The sequence below is a fragment of the Sciurus carolinensis genome, chromosome 8, assembly GCF_902686445.1.
Source record: "Sciurus carolinensis chromosome 8, mSciCar1.2, whole genome shotgun sequence".
Taxonomy (NCBI): domain Eukaryota; kingdom Metazoa; phylum Chordata; class Mammalia; order Rodentia; family Sciuridae; genus Sciurus; species Sciurus carolinensis.
In genome coordinates, this window is record NC_062220.1 from 31,279,624 (window position 1) to 31,299,859 (window position 20,236).

Genomic DNA, 20,236 nt, shown 5'->3' on the forward strand with positions numbered 1-20,236 from the left:
ACAGGATGCCATGTACTTCATTCTGTGCTTTTAAATGCAAACATATTTTTCTATAAAATCACAATGCAATCATGAAAATAGAGGAACTAACCTTGATGCATTTATAGCCTACAGGAGGAAACACAGGGCAAGCCATTCGTATCTTGACATACACCACCCTTTTTCTGTCTCAGAGCCTTGGCACTCATGAGGTTCTTGTGTGAAATATCCACCCCTCTTTTCATCAGCTCACTCTTTTTCTTTTTCTCCTATCTCAGGCACGATGTCTCCCTTTTGGAAAGACTCTTTTTCATCTCTGCTACACTATGATCTCACATCAATATGTTTATTCTTTTCAAGATACTTAACATGTTCTGCAATTATCCACTTGCTTTTTTGTTTTTGTCTTTCTCTCCCCAACAGAATGTAAGTGAAATCGAAGCAGCACCTTATTCATCCTTTCAGCTGCTGCACACAGAGACTAGTACTGAATGAACAAGTTGAACGCCATATATAATTGTTGCTTTCATTGTTATTGACATTTATCCTTTCTCCTAGTTCTCAAGAGTGCTCTCTCAAGCAGGCAGATAAATGAATTCACATTTTCAGAATAACAGAAACATACATCAAAATGCATTTCATAAATATGAGGGGAAACATGGTCACTAAAATGGACACATCTACTACAGCTCTCTAAACATTTCTCAATAGCTACACAGAATTCAGTTCAATGAAGCATGAAACTGCATTTCATGTGCCCTAGTTTGCCGTATTAGAAAAATTCAGTGTGCACATTAAAAGGAAACTCACAGAATCCAAAATGATAATATTACCATGACATCTATTTAATTCAGTCTGAATTTTGCTTCCCCAAAATATTCTAACACAGGATAAGGATCAAAATCTTACAGAATGACCACAAAAACCCTTCTTGCAACATCTTGCTTCTACTTACCTTCACCAGAATTGAGATGTAAATAAAGGAAAGTGCAGACTAAATGATATTTTTTCTGAGACCAATGCATTACTTTCTAATACAACTAATGTAGAATGTTTAGAATTACTAACTGAATTATCTTTGTTTTTCATTTAAAACCAGAGGATGATTCAATAGCTGAAATAAGTGTCATCTTTGGTGCATATTTGTGAGTTCTGTGATAATATCTTTCCCATTTTTTTATTAAGCAGTTAAAATACACTTGCACCGTCAATATGACAGATCAACACATGTGACTATGGAGCAAACTCTAGAGAAGCTCTATTTTAGCCATCCCCAACTTTTACTTCTTTTTAAAAAGGTAAGTCCTATTAATTGCTTGCTCAATATCTTTTGAAACAATTTTAAACTTACAGAAAAGGTTCAAGTACAGAATGAAAGCTTATTTTTATTGAATCATTTGAATGGATGGTACCAATATCTCACTGATACTGAATACTTCAGCCTGTGCATCTTAAATACAAGGATATTGTCCTACATAACCACAATACACTCTTCAAAATAGGGAAATTAACATAGATGCATTAGTACCTTCAAGTCCTTATGCATTGTTCAGATATTGTCAACATGCCTCAATAAAATCCTTTATGGCAACAAAGATTGCATTTAGTAACATAGGTTGCCTTTAACTGTAATGTCTCTTTAGTCTCTTTCAATCTGGAACAGTTCCTATCTTTTCTTCACTTCATGCTGTTGACACTTTCGAAGTCTACACCTATTTGATAGGATGCTCCTCAGTTTGAGTTTGTTTGATGTCTCCTCATGATTAGACTCAGGTTCTGCATTTTTACTGGGAATGTCACAAAATGATGCCCTTTTCTTCTCCCTGTGTCTCATTTAGTGGCACGAGCTATGTGGACCATTTCTGTAGTTGCTCACTTTGATCACCTGATAAAAGAGGTATCTATCATGATTTTTCTGCTGTACTATTCTCTTTCCCTTGGAAATTAGAAAGTATTTTGTGGGGAGGTACTGTAAAACTTATCACTATCTCATTTCTCATCAAGTTTAACATTTTCAGTTCTTGACTTACATTGGTTTGAACTACCCAAAGTTCCTAATTTATTTAATAGAATACAACCCATTACTGCAATCATTTATTGGTGCTCTATGGGACATTTTCACTTTTATCAGCTGTCTCTTTTCCATGAAATGGAATAAGGACCCATGTTTTTAGGATTAGTGCAGGAGATAAATCCTTCCTAATACCCCACGTTTTTATGAGAGTCTTTGAAATCCCTCTCAGACTGTTACTCAAGTTCATTGTCTGCTGGGGAATGCTTGTGGTCCAGAAAAAGTTTTCATGTCTGGAGCTATCACTATATATAAGAGCATCTGGGAAGGTTCTGAGATCCTCATCGTGGCCATCAGTGGCTCTACATAGTGGCTCTACATAGGTCCTCTTCCCCTATCTCTGGTTAAAAGGAAAATTCTCATTTCAATTTCAGGAGGCTCAACTTTCCCTGACGCATAGGAGATCAGGACATGAGTATTTCTCAGGTTTCTCTGTCACTAGCAACCTGACCAACATCTAACTGTACATAAGGATGAGTGGGGTGCAGAACTTTCTGTGAGTAAAGGAGATGTCATCATCAGGGCAGGATGCCCTTCTGAATCCTTCTGTGAGGGTCCATGGCTATGCTTCATGATAATAATTTGACCAAAATGACAATCTGCTTCTTACAAACTTTTGAGAAAAATTTCCTCTCACAAATGCTAACATTCTTCCCAGGGTGGTGGAGACAAGAGAGTCTTTAAACTGCAAAGGGATAGTTCCTGGCTAAGGAAGGAGAGAGAACTCCTCTGCCTGCATGGGACAAGGATTATGACATTATGCTTGCCTCACTGCCTCCAGGGTGTGGATGGGAAAAGGTACAAAATACATGGGAGTAGTTTTGGCTGACTGCAAATACTATGAGAACTCAGATGAGTTCAGTAGTTTTTAGGAGTTTCCCACAAGTCATTACCAGGTATGACTCTATTAAGGCTAAACCTGGTGGTATATTGTGAATCATCCAATATCAATGGGAAAATGAAGTTCAAAAGAAGTTTAGGCTTGTAATCCCAGCAACCTGGAAGGATGAGGCAGGAGGATTCTAAGTTATAGTTCAGCAATTTAGTGAGACTATGCCTCAAAATGAAAAATCAGAGTATTGAGGGTGTAGCTCAGTGGTAGAGTGCCCCTGGATTTAATCTCCAGTATCAAAAACAACAACAAAAAAAGGAATTTACAAAATTTTCAAATTTGAAAATGTACTGATTTACTTAAAATGAGAAAATGGTTGACCTTAGAATTTTTATAGTTCTTCATTTACTTATGGCAATGGCTTTAATGTCTACAATTTTGGAATATCTCCAGTAGATAGTAGTCTAAAATAAGTGTACTCAACATGTATGAATAAGATGGAATCTTTATGCAGGAGAGCTTAACAAGTCACCATGAATCATTTCCTTTTCCCACAGATATTTTACAATTAGACTTCTATGAGCTCCCCTCCTTTCCCTTTTTCTCTCCTTCCCTCTTCTCTCTTACCTTTTTCTGCTAGCAGATAGGAGTATAAATTAAGATGTGTTCAGTGAATGAAAAAAACAGATGAAATTCTGTAACAAATGCAGGCTCTAATATCCATTGCAAGATTTTCAAACAAGTCTTCTGCTAAAGTAATGGACATGACAGATAACTTTTTATAGACAACTATCAAAATTTTCAAGCATACCCCCCCAAGGCTTAGAGACTAATTTCTGAGAAAAATGCAGCCCAATAATGGAAAATGTAATTTGTATGTGTAACAATAAAATCATTTGTCTTCTAGAGTTGACATTATTGACTTGAAAAGTGATGATTACAGGAGTTATTAAACTTTAAACAGCTATTGCAGAAAAGAATAAATAACAACCAGTATTTATTAAACAGAAATCCAGAAATAACTTCAATTCCATTTTAAAAGTTTTAAATGGATCACTAAATTACATTACCAATAGCCAATTTCATTAGGAGAAAAATATTAATGAAACAGAGTTTATAAGACCCATATTACTGACGTTTAGAGACTTAAAAAAGGAATACAGGAATGGAAAATATAATCTCAATATTATCTGGACCCAGGATCTTTTGAAGCCAAGGAAATAAAAATTACCTTTTAAAAGTGTATGAAAGAAAACTTTCCTTGGAAATTATTAGGATAAATATTCTCCTTGGAAATTGTTAGGAGAAGTGCAGGGTAAAGATAGCTTGCAGGCAGACTCACTAATGAGAGACTCCCACTGGACTCACCTAGGCCAGGAACTTCTCTATGGTAGGCAAAGAGGCTCCATCCAGATGGGAAAATTAATGCAAGTTCATTAACAACTGTTCAATAACTTACCTGATCTCTTACTAATGCAGATAAAAGGCTTTGAGAAAAACATCTCACATTATTATATATTATATAAAAACAATATACTACTATTTTATGTCAACATACCTCATCCAGTAAGCTAAAGGGCTTTCCTATGTATAAATGCATTAATGCATGTTTTCTTTTTTACTCTCTCATTCACTCATTTTTCAATATAAGGTCACATAAGCTATGATTGATTTATATATGAGATACTCCAATATTAGGCTCCTGATATTGCAGCATCAAGATCAGTTGAAGACTTCTTAGATATTAATTTGTGACTTCCATCTCCTACCGACTGAATCAAAAATCCTGGGATTTGGGACTGGCAATCTTTTCTTTTCAGTAATCCCTTTAGATAATTCTGATAATTTCTGAAATTTAGGAACTATCAGTCTAGATTACACCTATCTAGATTTAATGTTTCCCTCTTTCCTTACCATTATAATTGCTTATTTGGGAATTTCATTTTGAAAAGAGGAATAAGCCATAAGAGTGTAGGAGTATTCTGATTAAGAAAATGGAAACCCTAAAGTGTAAATACAAACACTTTTTAATAGAGATAGATACTTGATGTGTCCTCATATATTGTGGGTAAACATGCACTATACAACTATCTGACACTTTAGCATAAATTTCAACACTATGAAACAGATAATAAATAATTGTTCAGGGATAACCTATACAATCCTAAAATATATGGATTTCAAAATATCTTGTAATCTATTCTAATACGGTCCAAATATGGTGCAAGCCTGCATATAGCTAGTTGGCAAAGTTTAATATTTATCTGGCCAACAGCTGCTAGCTGTTTAATTGCTTAACATTAGGAAATTGGAAAGTGGTGTGATTATCTATTTAAGGCCAAATATTAATTAGGATCAAATAAATATAGTTCCTTAGATCTCTGTGGTATCTAATCTATATAAACATCTTGCAGTGATCACTCATAAATGATTAAATGAAGGCCAGATACATTAGGGGAATTTGCATCACATGCCAGGACATAATTTTCTACTCAATTTACTTTAAAAAAATGTTGATGGCATAAAAACACATCAATGGGACTTAGATTCTAAATCAACCTTTCTCTCCTGTGCTCAAGCAAGAATACCAATCACCGTTAATGAAAAGAACTGGAGAGGTTTTTTTACAATTTACCTAAATATGCACACTTTGAGGGCAAAGGATCATAATTAAAATAATAGAACTTCCTCCCTAAACATGCTCTGAAATCTTATAAACAGATCCTGAACAGGCTTTCTTCATTATCTCCATAGAAATTAAGGAAGTAATTATTCTCCTAAAAAGGGCACAATAGGGGCTGCTCTCTGAGGATGAACTCTTCTCCTTGCAAAAGAGAATGGGCTCTGTCAATGGACACTTACATAGAAAATGGTGACCTGGAATGGGGACTCCTCTGAAGAACAGTCAGTAACTGTCCATCATTTTGCAGAAGGCTCTGACTTCCTTTTTGGGGGCATATCCTGGCTATGGGTTACCTGCATAATTGTTCTGACTTCTTTAAAATCTATACTTTCTGGTAAATAATGTAGAAAATGTGACTGAGCTGCCAGTGATTCAGACAATCCACTATGAAAAATTGATTCTCACTGAGCTGGGATAATGATCCTGGATTGTGAAACTAATGCAAAGTGAGAATATTGCACCACAGCAGAGAAGAAAATCAAGTTGTGTGATACTTTAAGTGCCCTCGGTGGAATCCTGGCTAGATCAAGTCTGAGTAAAATGCAAATGTATAATAATATGGCCATTTTTCTAAAAGAATATTATCTATTCCCACACTAATGAAAATGTATTACCTACTCCTTAAGGACAAACGTGATTAATAGAGCATTTCCAACTTCATTGATCATTAAAGTCGTTCACCTGGGACAGTAAGGCAGATATAGGACCAGACAACAGTACTCTCAGCCACATAAACCAGTACAGGCTGGGGAGATATGAGAAGGCTGAAGATTTTCTGTGAAGCAAAACAACTTCTTAAATTGCCCCTGAAGTCAGAACTAATTTAGTTAAGTTTATATTATATTAAATAGATATTTAAGTTTCCGTTTCCCTAACTCAGTTATAAAGCAAATATATATATATTTAGTGTTAAAAAAAACTATCAAATACTGCAAGCAAAAAGATGAAAATAAAAGGCAGTCACATTTCCACTTTCCAGTCTTAACACATTCCTTAAAAGAACACATTGAAGCTGGGCACAGTGGCACATGCCTGAAATCCCAGGGACTCATAAGTCCAAGGCAGGAGGATCACAAGTTTGAGGCCAGTCCCAGCAACTTAGCCAGACCCTGAGCAACTTGGACTCTGTCACAAAATTAAAAAATAAAAAGGACTGGGGAATGTGGCTCAGTGGTAAAGCACCCCTGGGTTCAATCCTAAACCCCACCACTACCACCACCCACAAACACCTGGAAGCCAGGGGTGGTAGTACACACCTGTGATCCCAGTTATTTGGGAGGCTGAGGCAGAAGGATGGCCAAGTTCAAGGACAGCCTAGGCAACTTAGCAAGACTCTGTCTCAAAAATAAAAATTAGAAAATAAAAAGGGGCTGGGGATGTGGCTCAGTGGGAAGTGCCCCTGAGTTCAATCCCTAGCACACTAACTCCCTGCAAAAAAAAAAAAAAAAAAGACACAATGATAAGGCAAAAAGAGACTATATTACATATAATGGCTTTGAAAGCAACATCCTTTTGAAAAATACCTAAACAAGAATTCAAAGCCTAACAGCTTTATGCCTTTTGTTATTCCCCCCATCATTAAGATAAATGTAGATGCAGTCATATGAATTCGCAGGATAGAACACTGGGAATCAAGACCCATGCTCAGTTTCCAGTCCTGTGCTCATGTTGTGGCTCTGGGCAAGTGAGTTCATCTCTGCTTCTTCATTTATAAAACAAGTACACAATCTGCTATGCAGCTTTGTTCATTCATGCATACACCTTTGCTGAGTACAGATTACGGCCACATTCTGAGAAAGGGAAGAGGAATAAAGTGTGGAACCAGCCACATCCTAGGTTGCAACAAAGGGTGTATGCAGGGACAGGACATTAAAATATGGGCTCTTCTCCAGCTTGAGGAGAAGCTTCATGTGAAGGAAGTGAACAGGTATGGTGTTCAGGAAAGATGGCAAAGAATAACTAGAATAACAGAGACCTTCTTCTAAAGCATGTTTATATATATATGTATATATATATATATATATATTTTTTTTTTTTTTTTTTCAGTGCTGGGGATTTAACCCAGGGTCTGATGCATGCTAGGTAAGTACTCTATCACTGAGCCACATTCCTAGCCTGAAATTTGCTTTCAAAATTTGCTTTCGAAATGGCTGGAACTGTGGGAAACAGAGGGAAAGGTAATTAAGATAGATGGAACAGGATAGGTGGGCAGAAACAGATCATTTACGATCACTATATGCCATACTGAAGAGTCCACTTTTTTATTCTGTAAGGGATGGGGAGCCACTGAAGAGATTTGAACAGAGGGCTCATATAACCCATCTGTACTTTAAAAAGAACCTGATATAAGTCCTCAAAATGCAGAAGACTTATTTTGCTTTAAGTAAGAGCTTCATTTAGCACTTTATATGAACCAGGCACTATTCTAAGTGCTTTGCAAACACTGACTCATTGAATCTTGGCAGCGCCCTTTGAGGTAAGTACTATTATGATCTCTTTTTACAGATCCGGAAACCTGAGACAAAAGAAGGTGACGCCTAAGGTGGAGCCCAGGTTTGCAGTCAAGCAGTTACTTTCTGACTTTAGAGCCGATATTCTTACCAAACTAGCAAATGAACTAAACTGGCTTTATCAGAATATGTTCACGTCGTATCTCATGGTGAACTCCTTAAACTTGTGTGACGAAATCCATTAACCCTATCTACTTGAAATTCTTTCCCTTTTGGAGTAAAACCTGCCATTTCCCTATCTTTGAGACTTTCTGACTAATTCTTCCTCTTTAGTTTATTATTCAAAATGTTCATGTAAAATCATGCCAAACATCCCTTAAATACAAATGTCAATAACTAAAAGTTCAAGTCACTGCCAATCAAACAATGGTATTATCTAGAATTCTGGCTAGGATGAGGATACCAGAAAGAATTCCTGGGGCCCCCAGGAGCTTGTCTTGTCATGCTCTAGTTTTCTGTGCAGAGGTGGGAAGAACACTACAGATGCTGGAGCCTGGTAGTTTGGGTTTCCCCTACAGGTCTCAGCACAAATGCTTTCTTTATGCCAGCAATCTTCACCTATGTTGACTTAACCACCATTTATGTTGTAGCTCAGTTTAAATTCCTTTTCTCAGGGAAACCTTTTCTGAAGTACATAAGCTATTCCAGGGCCCCTGGACCTGGTATCACCTCAATCTACCACATACTCTTAAGATCACATTTTGTTCTCATTATTGTTTACATGTTTGTGGTTAGTTCCATTTATCACTGCACCCCAGAGTCTAGTACAGTGTCTGCTTCATGTTACACAATCAAAGAGCACTGGTTAAACTAAAGTGTTTTTCCTTTGGATAGAGCCAATAGGCCAACAGAGAGTCACTCCAATTGCCTGGAACTTTGGATGAGCTATGTGTGACCAAAGTCACTGTCAAGTTCTCCTACTTGAAGACTGGCTATGGTATATCTTGAAGACATGTATGTAATGAGTTATAACTGAAGGAGGTGAGATTCATTTTTGTTTCTGCAGTTTCTTGTGGGGCTGCCTGTGATGTGTAGTGCATGTGTTTAATGCTTATCCAATAACAACACTGTTTTCTCTTTCTACAGCCTTTATGCAAAATATTTCTGAGTTGGAATAAGATTCTGTTTTTAATTACATTTATCCAACAGAAGATATCAATAGCAGTTACTTCTGGAAGATGAAATTCTAGCTATTTGTTCATGTATATGTCTATATGAACCTATGATTTTTCTTAAACAAGCATGTTTTTGTAGTGAGAAATAAGTGAAGTCGCTTTTACTGTAGGGAAAAACATATACTCTGCTGACACTTATGATACTCATCAGGAAAGATAATGGCTCAAATCGTCACACTTCCTAGGTCTCAGCATTGAGGGAAAATGGTCAAATAGTCATTAACAGCATTATCACACTTGGTCCCCTTAGTCTGGGTATGGTGTCCTCCTCTGTTTGTCATCAGAAGTTATCCTACTAAGTGGGACAGCTGAATAGCATCTCCTAAGGAAATAAAGGCTATCCCTTGAGGACAAGAATCTGATTTTAAGTTCAACATTGCTACTCTTACCTGGAGACTCTCAGTTCCTACCCTGGCCATGGGAGGCTGTTTAATCTACCTGAATTCCTCTACACCTCAGCTGGCCTGGCTCCATGTGTCTGCCTTGGAACACTCAGTATCATAATTTTCCTTCTCCAGTTTCTGACTCTTTCAGAGAGAGCCCACAGTTGCGTGGGATCTTTTGTTTGCAGGACAGAGTGTGCAAGCATTTGAGAATGAGGAGGTTCTAGGTGAAGAGTGACCCAGAAGAGTACCCAGGACCATCAGAGTAACCCTGAAACCCTGCTGACTTTAAGCGCTGCTCTACTGTCAGTTCCGCCACCATGTTTCTCCCCCAGTCTCCATAACTCTCTCTCCAGGGCCCCCTATTCCCTCTTCTTTGGTTTCTAGCTTCCATCAGGTCCCCTGTCCTCAGGTTATCAGACACTATTTCATAGGTCTGAACTCTGCTACTAAGTAGGGTTCAAGTTTTCCTCCCTTCCTCTGGGACCCTAAGCTTGTACAATCTAAAGAATAAATCTGGGCTGTTGTTATCCACGTATTAGAATATTCTGATAGGAAGCTCCCTAAAGAGTCTATTATAGTTTAGATGTGGGACCTCTCAGATCTCTGCATTCCATTCAGTGGAAGATGTAGCTGTAATCTAGTCAAGGGGCCTCTTAGTTAAACAAAAAAGACTGCAAGGTTCAAACAGGAATGTGACATTCATAAATGGTAGGACAGGTAGACACTCATAACTACTTTACTCCTGAAGATATATATCAAATAGAATCCATCAAAGTTAACTATATCTGAATCTATTTCAAAATAATTTGGGGGATTCCATGACTGAGTCATTAAAACATATTTCACTTAAAAATATATATCTGAATATTTGAAAGGAATCATTTACATAGTCTCATCTTTTTGCTGTTTAAAATCTCTTGGTTTTAAGAGTCAGAATTACCACATGGAAAACATAGAAAACTGAAAATAAATAAGTCTTGAACTTGTCTTTTACTGATAGAAAAAAACAGGAGGGTGGCATAGGTCAGCTGAAAAGTATCATAAATGTATTTTGTCTCAGAGTTTAACACATTTAAGATAATTCTGTGTGACAAAAAAAAAAAACAAAAAAAAAACTGCAGGCTGATCTTAGATTTTTAAATTAACCATTGAATTTTCTCTTCCCTTTTTCTTTTGCTGAAATATATCCATTCATAAAGTAAATCACTCCAGACTAAGGGACACAGAGGATGAAATACAGGATGTCCAGAAAGGGAAGAGGGACAATGAATCCTAAGGTAAAGGTAAACTGTTGGAGCACAGATAGGAGAAGCATCCAGGTCTTCTCATAGTGAGCTGCAGGGGACTTGCCCAGTTGACTGAAGACTACTAAATGCTGCCAGCAAGAGCAGCTGTGAGAATGGACTAGAGAACGAGCACAAGTTTTACTTTCTTCATGGGGAAAACACAATGACATATAGTTTTACCCTTGGACAAAAATAAGGAATGATTATTTAATTTTGATGCTATTCTGCAATCTTTATTTTTTCAATTCTAAAAGTGATAGTTGCAAACAAAAATTTTAAAATATACTTATTTTAATCAACATATAAATACACATATATATGTCTGTGTGTGAGTGTGTGTGTTTTATACATCAAGTTGTTATGAACTATTTATACATTGTGCAGTGGTTAAATCGAGCATATTCACACATGCACTACCTTAACTCTTTATCATTTTTGGAAGTTAAGAGCACTTAATACTCTCTTACCTATTTTCAAGAATTTTAAGTAAGTGCGGAATTTTAGATCATTTACTGAACCCCATTCAACCTCTGCAATGAGGCATACCCAGTCATCACATTTAACATAGGAGAAGTCAGCCAAGAATAGAAATCTTAGGTAAACTTTTAAAAACATGCAGATGGTAGGAGATACCTGTTCACAATAAGCATTGGAGCAGATCAACTCCTTTTAGAAACTCTTGACAGATTGTTAGATGGGTCCAGGCTTGTTCAGTCTGCTGGAGCTCAAGTTAAGACACTGCCAAAATACCACTCACTTGGATCAGCAGGGAACAGTCCTTTCTCAAAGAGCTTCCCCACAACAATGGCAAGCATGTATTTGATCCATACACAATTAAGCAGGGAATTATTCAAAAATTTTTACAGATGAGAAAAGTGAAATGCCAAGCTTTTAGCAGCCTGAACTGTCTGCAGGTTAGTGATGACCAGGAAGGTGAACCCTGAGTGTCATCATGCTCTGATTAGATGTCTGTGATGTCCTCTAAGACTCAGCCAAGTGGAGAGTCTGTCCTGACAGGTAAAGACATGAAGTCATAGATCTTATCTAACTACCTTGTCTTTCTTCACTAAAACTAATTCAGATAAGAAAAAAATATTCTATGTCGACAATCGTCAAAGAAAAATTTTGCCCAAAATAAACAGTGCATAGCACGAAGTGAGGATCTTGCTCCTATCGTCTCAGTCACTTCTATGGCCTCACTTGCAGGGTTCGCCCTGCCCAACAGGCTGGTGTATATTTCACTAGGCCTTTCCTCTATCCCCATAAAAATATCAAATTTTAAATAGAAGTGGGATAATTCTATAAGTGGCATTCTTGTTTTTTTTTTTAACTTTTGAGTTCAACATGAGAAATGAACAATCTGTTTAATATACAGAGTAGTGAATTAAAGAAGAAAATGCAGTATGTTTAAAGGCTATTTCAGATCCTAAAAGTAAAGAAAGGCATGACATGCCAGAAAATTAGTCATTATTTTACACAGATTCAAATTTTTTGAGATAAGTTTGGTCTACTTTCTCCTAGGTCAACAGAAGAAAAACACTGAACTAACTACATCCAAAAAAGAAAGAAAAGAAAAAAGAAAGCCAAATGCTAAATCACACTCTACATAATCTTTTATATTACTCATTTTTCCTAAGTAGCATCTTCTACTCATTATAAGGCTAGAAAGACTATTCAGACAGGATATTCTGTTTGAGGAAATAATCGGTTTGCTGTTTAAGCCTCCTCATTCTAGGGTTTCCAGTCAATTGCAATGGTGAGTCACATGTGTCCAGGGCAGCCACTCTTTGTTACTTGTACCCAATGAAACTCTTTAACTAAAACCTTAAAGGTGCTTAGGTATAATACCACTTAAGAATACATCAGTAGAAAATTTTTAATTACAAGTTGCTTTACAGAATGGTAAAAAAATAAGCAACATCATATTTTTATAAGTCCAGGGAATAGAGATTATATTTCAGTAGGGATTGCTTCTATGAATGGAGCAAAGTACATCCATTTCTGATGAACTCATCATTGTCTGAGGATCTAATCAAAGATCTAACAAGTCAAGGAAAAGGAAGACTTTAACATCTTCCATGATAATCTTGAGTATGTGTTTCTGATGTTAAAAAAAAAAAAAAAAGACAAAATACTTAGATTTTTTTCCCCCACTGAATTGCATTTGTTTTGGCATTGCTGTAGAAAATATAAAATTACTAAGAAGAATGAAATTTGCTTTCTGAAAGCCTTAAAAGGAATAAAGTTATTATGGAAAGAGCCAAATCTTAGTGCTGACATTCCCAGACATACAGTTCACTCGACATTACATTGGCAATAAGCCTGCCTCATCCTCCTCTAAGAACTTTAAAAATGGGATGGTCGACTATGTTCACCAACCCTATCATTTCTTAGCATAATTACAGCATACATCCTGAATAGAAAAGTTGTTTTAATCTATGTAAAAAGCACAATGAAAAGAGTAATGCTTTTCCACCCTCTATTTCTCCACATCTAGTAGGGATTTGTATTGTTACTTCACATATTATAATTGTGTAATCTTCCATAAGCAACCTTAGCTGAAGTGATTCCATTTAAATAATGCTTAATGTGTCACGCAATATTTTAAAATGACATGCAGTAGCATGATGAGCTTGCTTCCAGAAAGATGTTGTGATGTACTTACGATTCTTAATTATGGAAGTCTCTGTGTACAAATGCTAAAGTACTTTTTCCAAGAGTGCAGCTAATCAGATAAATTTAAATAATAACACAATACAAGAAGGAACACAAATATTTAGTTCAACAAAATAAAACATTACAGATGAAATTAGGACTACATGTGGTCAAGATCAAGGTACTTGAGCCATTCACAACATTAATTACATTTAAGAATCTTAAAACCATTTATCCTGAAATTCTTTTTTAATTTGTTTTTTATTTATACAGATTGCATTTTGATTCATTGTACACAAATGGGGTACAACTTTTTTTCCCCCTATGGTTGTACATGATGCGGATTCATACCATTCGTATAATCATACGTATATATACGGTAATGATGTCTGTCTCATTCCACCATCTTTCATACCCCCTCCACCCCCCACTTCCCTCTATGTAATCTAAAGTTCCTCCATTCTTCTCTTACCCCCCACCCCCCTTACCCCTATTATGTATCATCATCCACTTATCAGGATATCCTGAAATTTTTTACAATTCATATACTTTTTCATTTTTTAAGTGGAATAATACACATAGATATTGAAGATACTAAATATTTTTATTAAAATGAATAGAGATAATAAATGTTATAGTAAATAATTCAAACACTATAGGTTTGGCTTGGGAGTAATTTCTTGAGAGAGATACGCTTATTTAGATAAAGGATTTTATTTTCTTCTTGGTACTTTAGGAATTTAGACAAAATAAGGAAGTCACACTCAGTTGGAGCTAAACAGTTGTAAAATGTCCTCATCACTGGTCTCTTCCTAGGAATGTCAAGTATTCTAGAAGTTATTTCCAAACCATGAGGAGACATTAGTGTATGCAATTTGTTTTTAAAAATTTTGTTAAGCATTCACCCTCACTCCAACTATAAAACAATTTCTTATGAGACCTGCCAACCCCCTCCCCCAGCAAATGGTACTTTTTAGTTTCTCCTTTTGGTCAGTAGATTGAAAGGAACAAAAGAGCAAGATGTGCAACTTCATTCTAAAGCACAGAACTGTGCATTGTGTATGCACTGACCCATTCAAGAAAGCCTGGCCAACTTACAGGTGCCATATCTATACTCAGCCCATCCAAAGGAGGAATTCTGGCTGCATCTTAACATAATAGGATATTGTACAGAGGTATGCGCTGCTCCCATTATATCTACTGAAATCCACTGGAGAAACTGCTTGCTTCTCCTGGCTGGATGAGGCACAGCCAGCTGTTCTGGGACCTCAGGCTGATGGGAAACACCACTACCATCACTCCATTAGTCAACATACCTCCACTCTTGCTTTTGAGAGTTTTGAGAAATGTAACTCTCTCTCTCCCTAGGATATGGTTCCTCTCTATTCTGATTCTTGGCTTAGTGGTGATATAGAGAGTACACTGAAGCTTGATTTGAAGTTTGATTTTTATTTTATGCATATAATCCTGGTAAATATAATAGTTCTCTGTTTGCAGATTCATTGGTTGGAGAAAACCTCATTTCAGTTCTACCTCTGAAACTTGGAAGTTTGTTAACAAAACTAAACCAGGCTGCCATGGTTAAATAATAAAACATGCATTCAATCTAATATTAGGCAGACATTAAGTACCTTGATCAGTAGGAGTCATCACTAAAATGAGGAAGTGCTCAAAAACAATTTCAAGAATAAATTGGGTGCATAACCCTATGTATAAAATGTACAAACCTAAGATAATAAAAACTTCCAAGAGAGATCTGTAATTTTTCATACAATATACCTGAAAGAAGTAAAGTGATATTTATATTCACTTTTGTGCTTGAACATATATTCTAAATTTTCTACAATAAATAATTACTTCCTTTAAAATAAGAATAAATAAATAAAGAAAATGCATGCCTATCTACAAAATTCATCATGCTGCTCTGCTTCATCTATGCAATACTGTCCAAAATGGACAGGTTCATGGTAAAGCCCTTCTAATCTGGTTCTAATGCTCAGCACTATTCCAAGGGGGCCATTAAATATATTTTGGTTCCTCCAGATTTTCCACCCATGCTTTTCCTATCAGGCCTAGGGCTTCTCTTCAACCCAGGGTTTCAGACCATGGTTTCTGGCTGTAACCATCTGTAGCCAAATTCATGATGTTCTAATCCAAGTCTGTAAACTGACAAAATTGTTTTAGACTCTGGCTCCAATAAACTCAGCCAGAGTCAGAGGGAAGCCCCTTGTAACAGTGAGAGTCTCATCAACATTTGTTAAATGAGTAAAACAGTCACTAACCTGATCATATCAATAATAGCTAACATTTTTGATAGCTTTCTATTTAAAAGGAGGCTCTGTGCCAAATGTTTTATACTTCATTTATCTTTTTATGTTCAGAACAAAGAGCTCTCCATTGCACAGATGAAAACAACTGAGCCTCAGGTGGGTTATGTATATTTCCAAGGAGATGTAGCCAGTAGGCCTGGAATTCAATTATATCTGATACCAATACTCTCTACACTACCAAATGTGCTTAAGGAAATACCACCAGGAATCATTTTATATTTGACTCATTTCATTAATTAACTGGAATATCAGGTAACTAAGCTAAACTAATATGTTGAACTACAGAAAATAATTTCTTTTTTAAACCAGGCACAGTGGTACATGCCTGTAATCCCAGCAACTCAGGAGGCTGAGGCAGGAGGACCACAAATTCAAGCCCAGCCTCAGCAACTTAGTGAAACCTTATCTCAAAATAAAAAATAAAAAGGGTTGGGGATGTAGCTCAGTGACAGAGCACTCCTGGATTTGATCCCAGTACCAAAGAAAGAGAGAGACAGAGACAGAGAGGTAGACAGATATTTATACATAAAAACAAATATAAAACTATAAGCTTCTGCTGAATCTAATTATAAATAATATGTTTACCTGTATAGGACCAGCCAATCTCCTCAACAAGTTTTCTCTGTTGTCTGTAGTATCCATAAGTCCAATCTATAATCAACAAAAATCAAGTGATCAATTTGCAGAAAAAACACATGCCCCCAAATTAAAAAAAATATAAGATACCCAAACCATTTAACAATAAATGACTTGGTTTGTGATTATTATTTTTTCCAATATCTCCTTTCAATTCCAACCTCCACCATTACAGATAAAATTGCCCCTGTTCTGGTAGTTACTGAGCATTTAAAGAATACCAAAGTTTGGGCAGGGACAAAGAACATATTCTGTGCAAATAAGGAGTAACTTAGGGGTATAATCCCTAAGAGACTGGGTCAGAAAAGACAGCTTGTTATATCCACAATTTTTTCTTACCATTCCCTAAGTTTAATATCCAAAATTCTGTTGATTAAAGATAACTTTTGGGTTTCCAACCTAAGTTTTATCTGTAAATGTTTCTAAGAGCCCCAGAAGTTATCATGGTTTTAAAATTTGCTTCCCTTCTAATGTAAAATAAAATTTGATGTCTTGAGAAAATTGGAATTAAAATGTGTGTATGTCAGCCAAGAGAAAGGTTATGTTAGACATTGTAAGTGAATTTTTCCCTGGAGGAACAGAGATAGATGCCTGATAGAGTAAAGCAGAGGAAGTTTAGGGTATCACAAGAACAGTGGATGCTTCAAAACCCAGAGAGACAGGCTCCAGGTCTAGAACATGGCTCAAGGAATAAAGGAAGGAAGACAGCCAGAAGCCAGAGTCTCATTGATTAATTCAAAATTTTTCTTGGAACCATTCCTGCACCCAAAAAATAGGCCCCTTAATCCCAGACTGTACTAACATTAAGACTCCATTTCAGCTACACTGTGGATAAAATATTGGCTATGTGTGGAACCTGACCAGTAATGACAGAACTGTTTCTGTATAAAAGGCTACAAAAAGTTTATTAATGAACTTGTGGAAGGTACTCATTCATAAACTGGGGTTCTGTCAATTGAATACACCCATTTATATACACGCACACACATATTGTATTGATTTTTCTCACTAGTTGGGGAAAGAAACTATTTCTTATTTACTGGGAATGGTTATTTTTTTCTTTATTGACAGTTCCCAATTATTTCTGGAGTGCAACTATCATAAGGACCTTTCAAAAATTATTTTTCTTTCTTCCATGTTATGTACTGTCTAATTACTACAATTTGGTAATAAATAAGTTTAAAACCATTTTATAAAAGCCAAAAGGAAGGGCAACTATTAGAAATGCAGTCAGAATAAGTTGATTATTAAAAGTCAAAATCAACCTTGGAGAAATAAAGGCTTTATTTGCATTTAAACTTTTTTGCTTACCCATATACCTAGGAAAATACCCTACTGGCTGTATTGCATACTTCAACAGCTTTGTCTTTGTAACAATATTTCTATTAAAATACAGTTTACATACCACACAACTCTCCCATTGAAGTGCACAATTTAATGGTTTTTAGTATATTTACAGAGTTGGCAACCATCTGTACATAAATTTAGGACATCTTCATCACCCCTAAACAAACTCTACCCTTTAGCAGCCACTTCACCAGGCCCCACACCACCCCCGGTCCAAGGCGATCATCTGCTTTGTCTATACAGATTTGAGTATTCTGGACATTTCACATACACAGAATCATATAATATATGGCCACTTGTGAATAGCTTTGTTCACACTGCACAGTGTTTGAGACTCATCCATGTTGCAACTTGCACCAATTCCTTTTCCTTCCTTCTTTTTTACTGCTCAATAATATTGCATTGTACAGTGAGTAAGAAAATTAAATTCCCCTCAACTTGACCAACCTTAGACAGGTTTCTTCCTGACTCTAGGCCCCTAATATTTCTGTGCACAGTTTTTTCCTTGGAAATGCTGTAAATGTGAATTCTTTCTCTGGTTTGTTGAGATGTAGATATTTTTAAGAGTCAAATCATTTTTCAACCCTGAAATTTACTTCTTAAGGACCCAGGCACCATGTTTCTGAAATATAATCAAAAGGGATAGTAACTTTTCTTCCTAGTTTCACTGGGAGGAGAGGAGCCTAATTTCAGTGAGGATCCTTGCTCCAAGTGGCAAAAACATGTCTATATTTCCTTTGGATAAAGTTAATTAGAAAACAAAGATGGCCTACGACTTCCCCCAAAAGTTCTGCAGTACTTTTCAACTAGCTCATCCCAGTTCTTAAAAATTCTCAGCCCCTCTGTGTCACATGAGTTGAATTCAGAATGGGTTCTGGCTTCTCTCCACTACTGCAATAGCTTTGCATAAAGTCTTCCTTGCCTGCTCAAATTTTCTTGGTACAACTTTTGTTTTGACCATGGATATACCATATTTTATTTAACCTTTCATCAATCAGTGGTTGCCTGGGTTATTTCTACTTTGGGCTATTCTGAATAATACTGGTATGAATAGTCATACATATATTTGGTTTTCTACTTAAAACATGAAATATTGGACTCATAATTTAATTTTCATATGTAGTTGTCTCTTAAAGTGTAGTTCTTTAAGACTAAATAACTTCTGGGAACAAGTATTTTTTCATGATAAATGAATATATATGACTAAAAGTTAGAGTGAGTCTTTAGGCTAATTAATTTAATTCAGACTGTTAACAGTTTAGAAAAAAAAAAAAATTCCTATTTAAGAGACAAGGTAATTGTACCAAAGAAATGTAACGTAGCAACTGACAAAAATGAAAACTACAATGCCTAGCTCTGGTCCCCTACTCCACTGGTCCCTCCCCCAAGTAGTGAGAATTCTAACACTGCTCAGCTATTATTAGTTACTCTATTATTAGTTACTCTAGCCTGAGCAAGAACCCCTATGGCATGTCAGACTTTGAGAGAAACAAAATAAAGAAAAACAATACAAGCCAAAGATTCACTAGCAGGAATTACCTAGACAGTAAATTACAGAGAACTAACTGCATACTTAATTGGACCTGGCAACCTACTGGAACTTTCTGCTGAAACTTTAAATTGACTACAGAGAAAATATTTGTTAACATTTTTTAAACATCTTAAATGTAAATATTTTAAAGATGTAAGACATTTTTATCATTTAAATGCATTTTGATGGCTTCAAAAGATCAGATACCACACAGAACTTATATTTAACAATTATTTGACTGAAATGAATACAACAGTAAGCTCTTGCTTTAATGATTCATTCTGAAGAATGATAGCAAAATATCAGTCAGTTCCTAGCTTTCCTTGCAGGGCTTTATTGCTGCACAATGAGCATTTGTCCTTGGTTTCTAATTACTTACATTAGGAAAGCCTTTTCAATAGAAGATTCCCAGGTGTTGGTAGCTCTCTTCAGTTCCTTTATGCATTGTTCCGTTAATTGTTACTTCAAACAATCCGTTACACATTCATATGCTAATTACATGGTCCTTGGGCGTGAGAGAGTACCCCACTTTAAAAATTCTACTTAGAGGTCTGATAGATGAGATGCGATAGCTCCAATGAACAAGAAAAAAAGAAGCTACATTCACTTTTTTTTGTTGCATTATATACTTTGAAAACCAGTAAATCCTATGTAAAACAGAATCTATCCAAGTGCTTACACATTTTAAAATCCATGAAAATAAATAAAATAGATACGGAATGACTTTTTCCTGTTTCTGTAGATTTTAGTGTCTTTAGTTTTTACACTTTGTTTCTTTCCATTAAAAGTACTTGCCAGTTATATTTTAGTCTGCC

At 36.0% G+C, this 20,236-nt stretch overlaps 1 protein-coding gene across 4 annotated transcripts in view; it reads right to left on the minus strand.

Moving 5' to 3' along the window:
• Ptprz1 (protein tyrosine phosphatase receptor type Z1) overlaps window positions 1-20,236 on the minus strand; it is a 172,661-nt gene that overhangs the window by 98,537 nt on the left and 53,888 nt on the right. For all 4 annotated transcript variants that reach the window (XM_047560614.1, XM_047560613.1, XM_047560616.1 and 1 more), the window contains exon 2: window positions 16,493-16,558. In XM_047560614.1, the coding sequence (XP_047416570.1) occupies window positions 16,493-16,558 (66 nt within the window). The remainder of the gene's footprint in view (window positions 1-16,492; window positions 16,559-20,236) is intronic.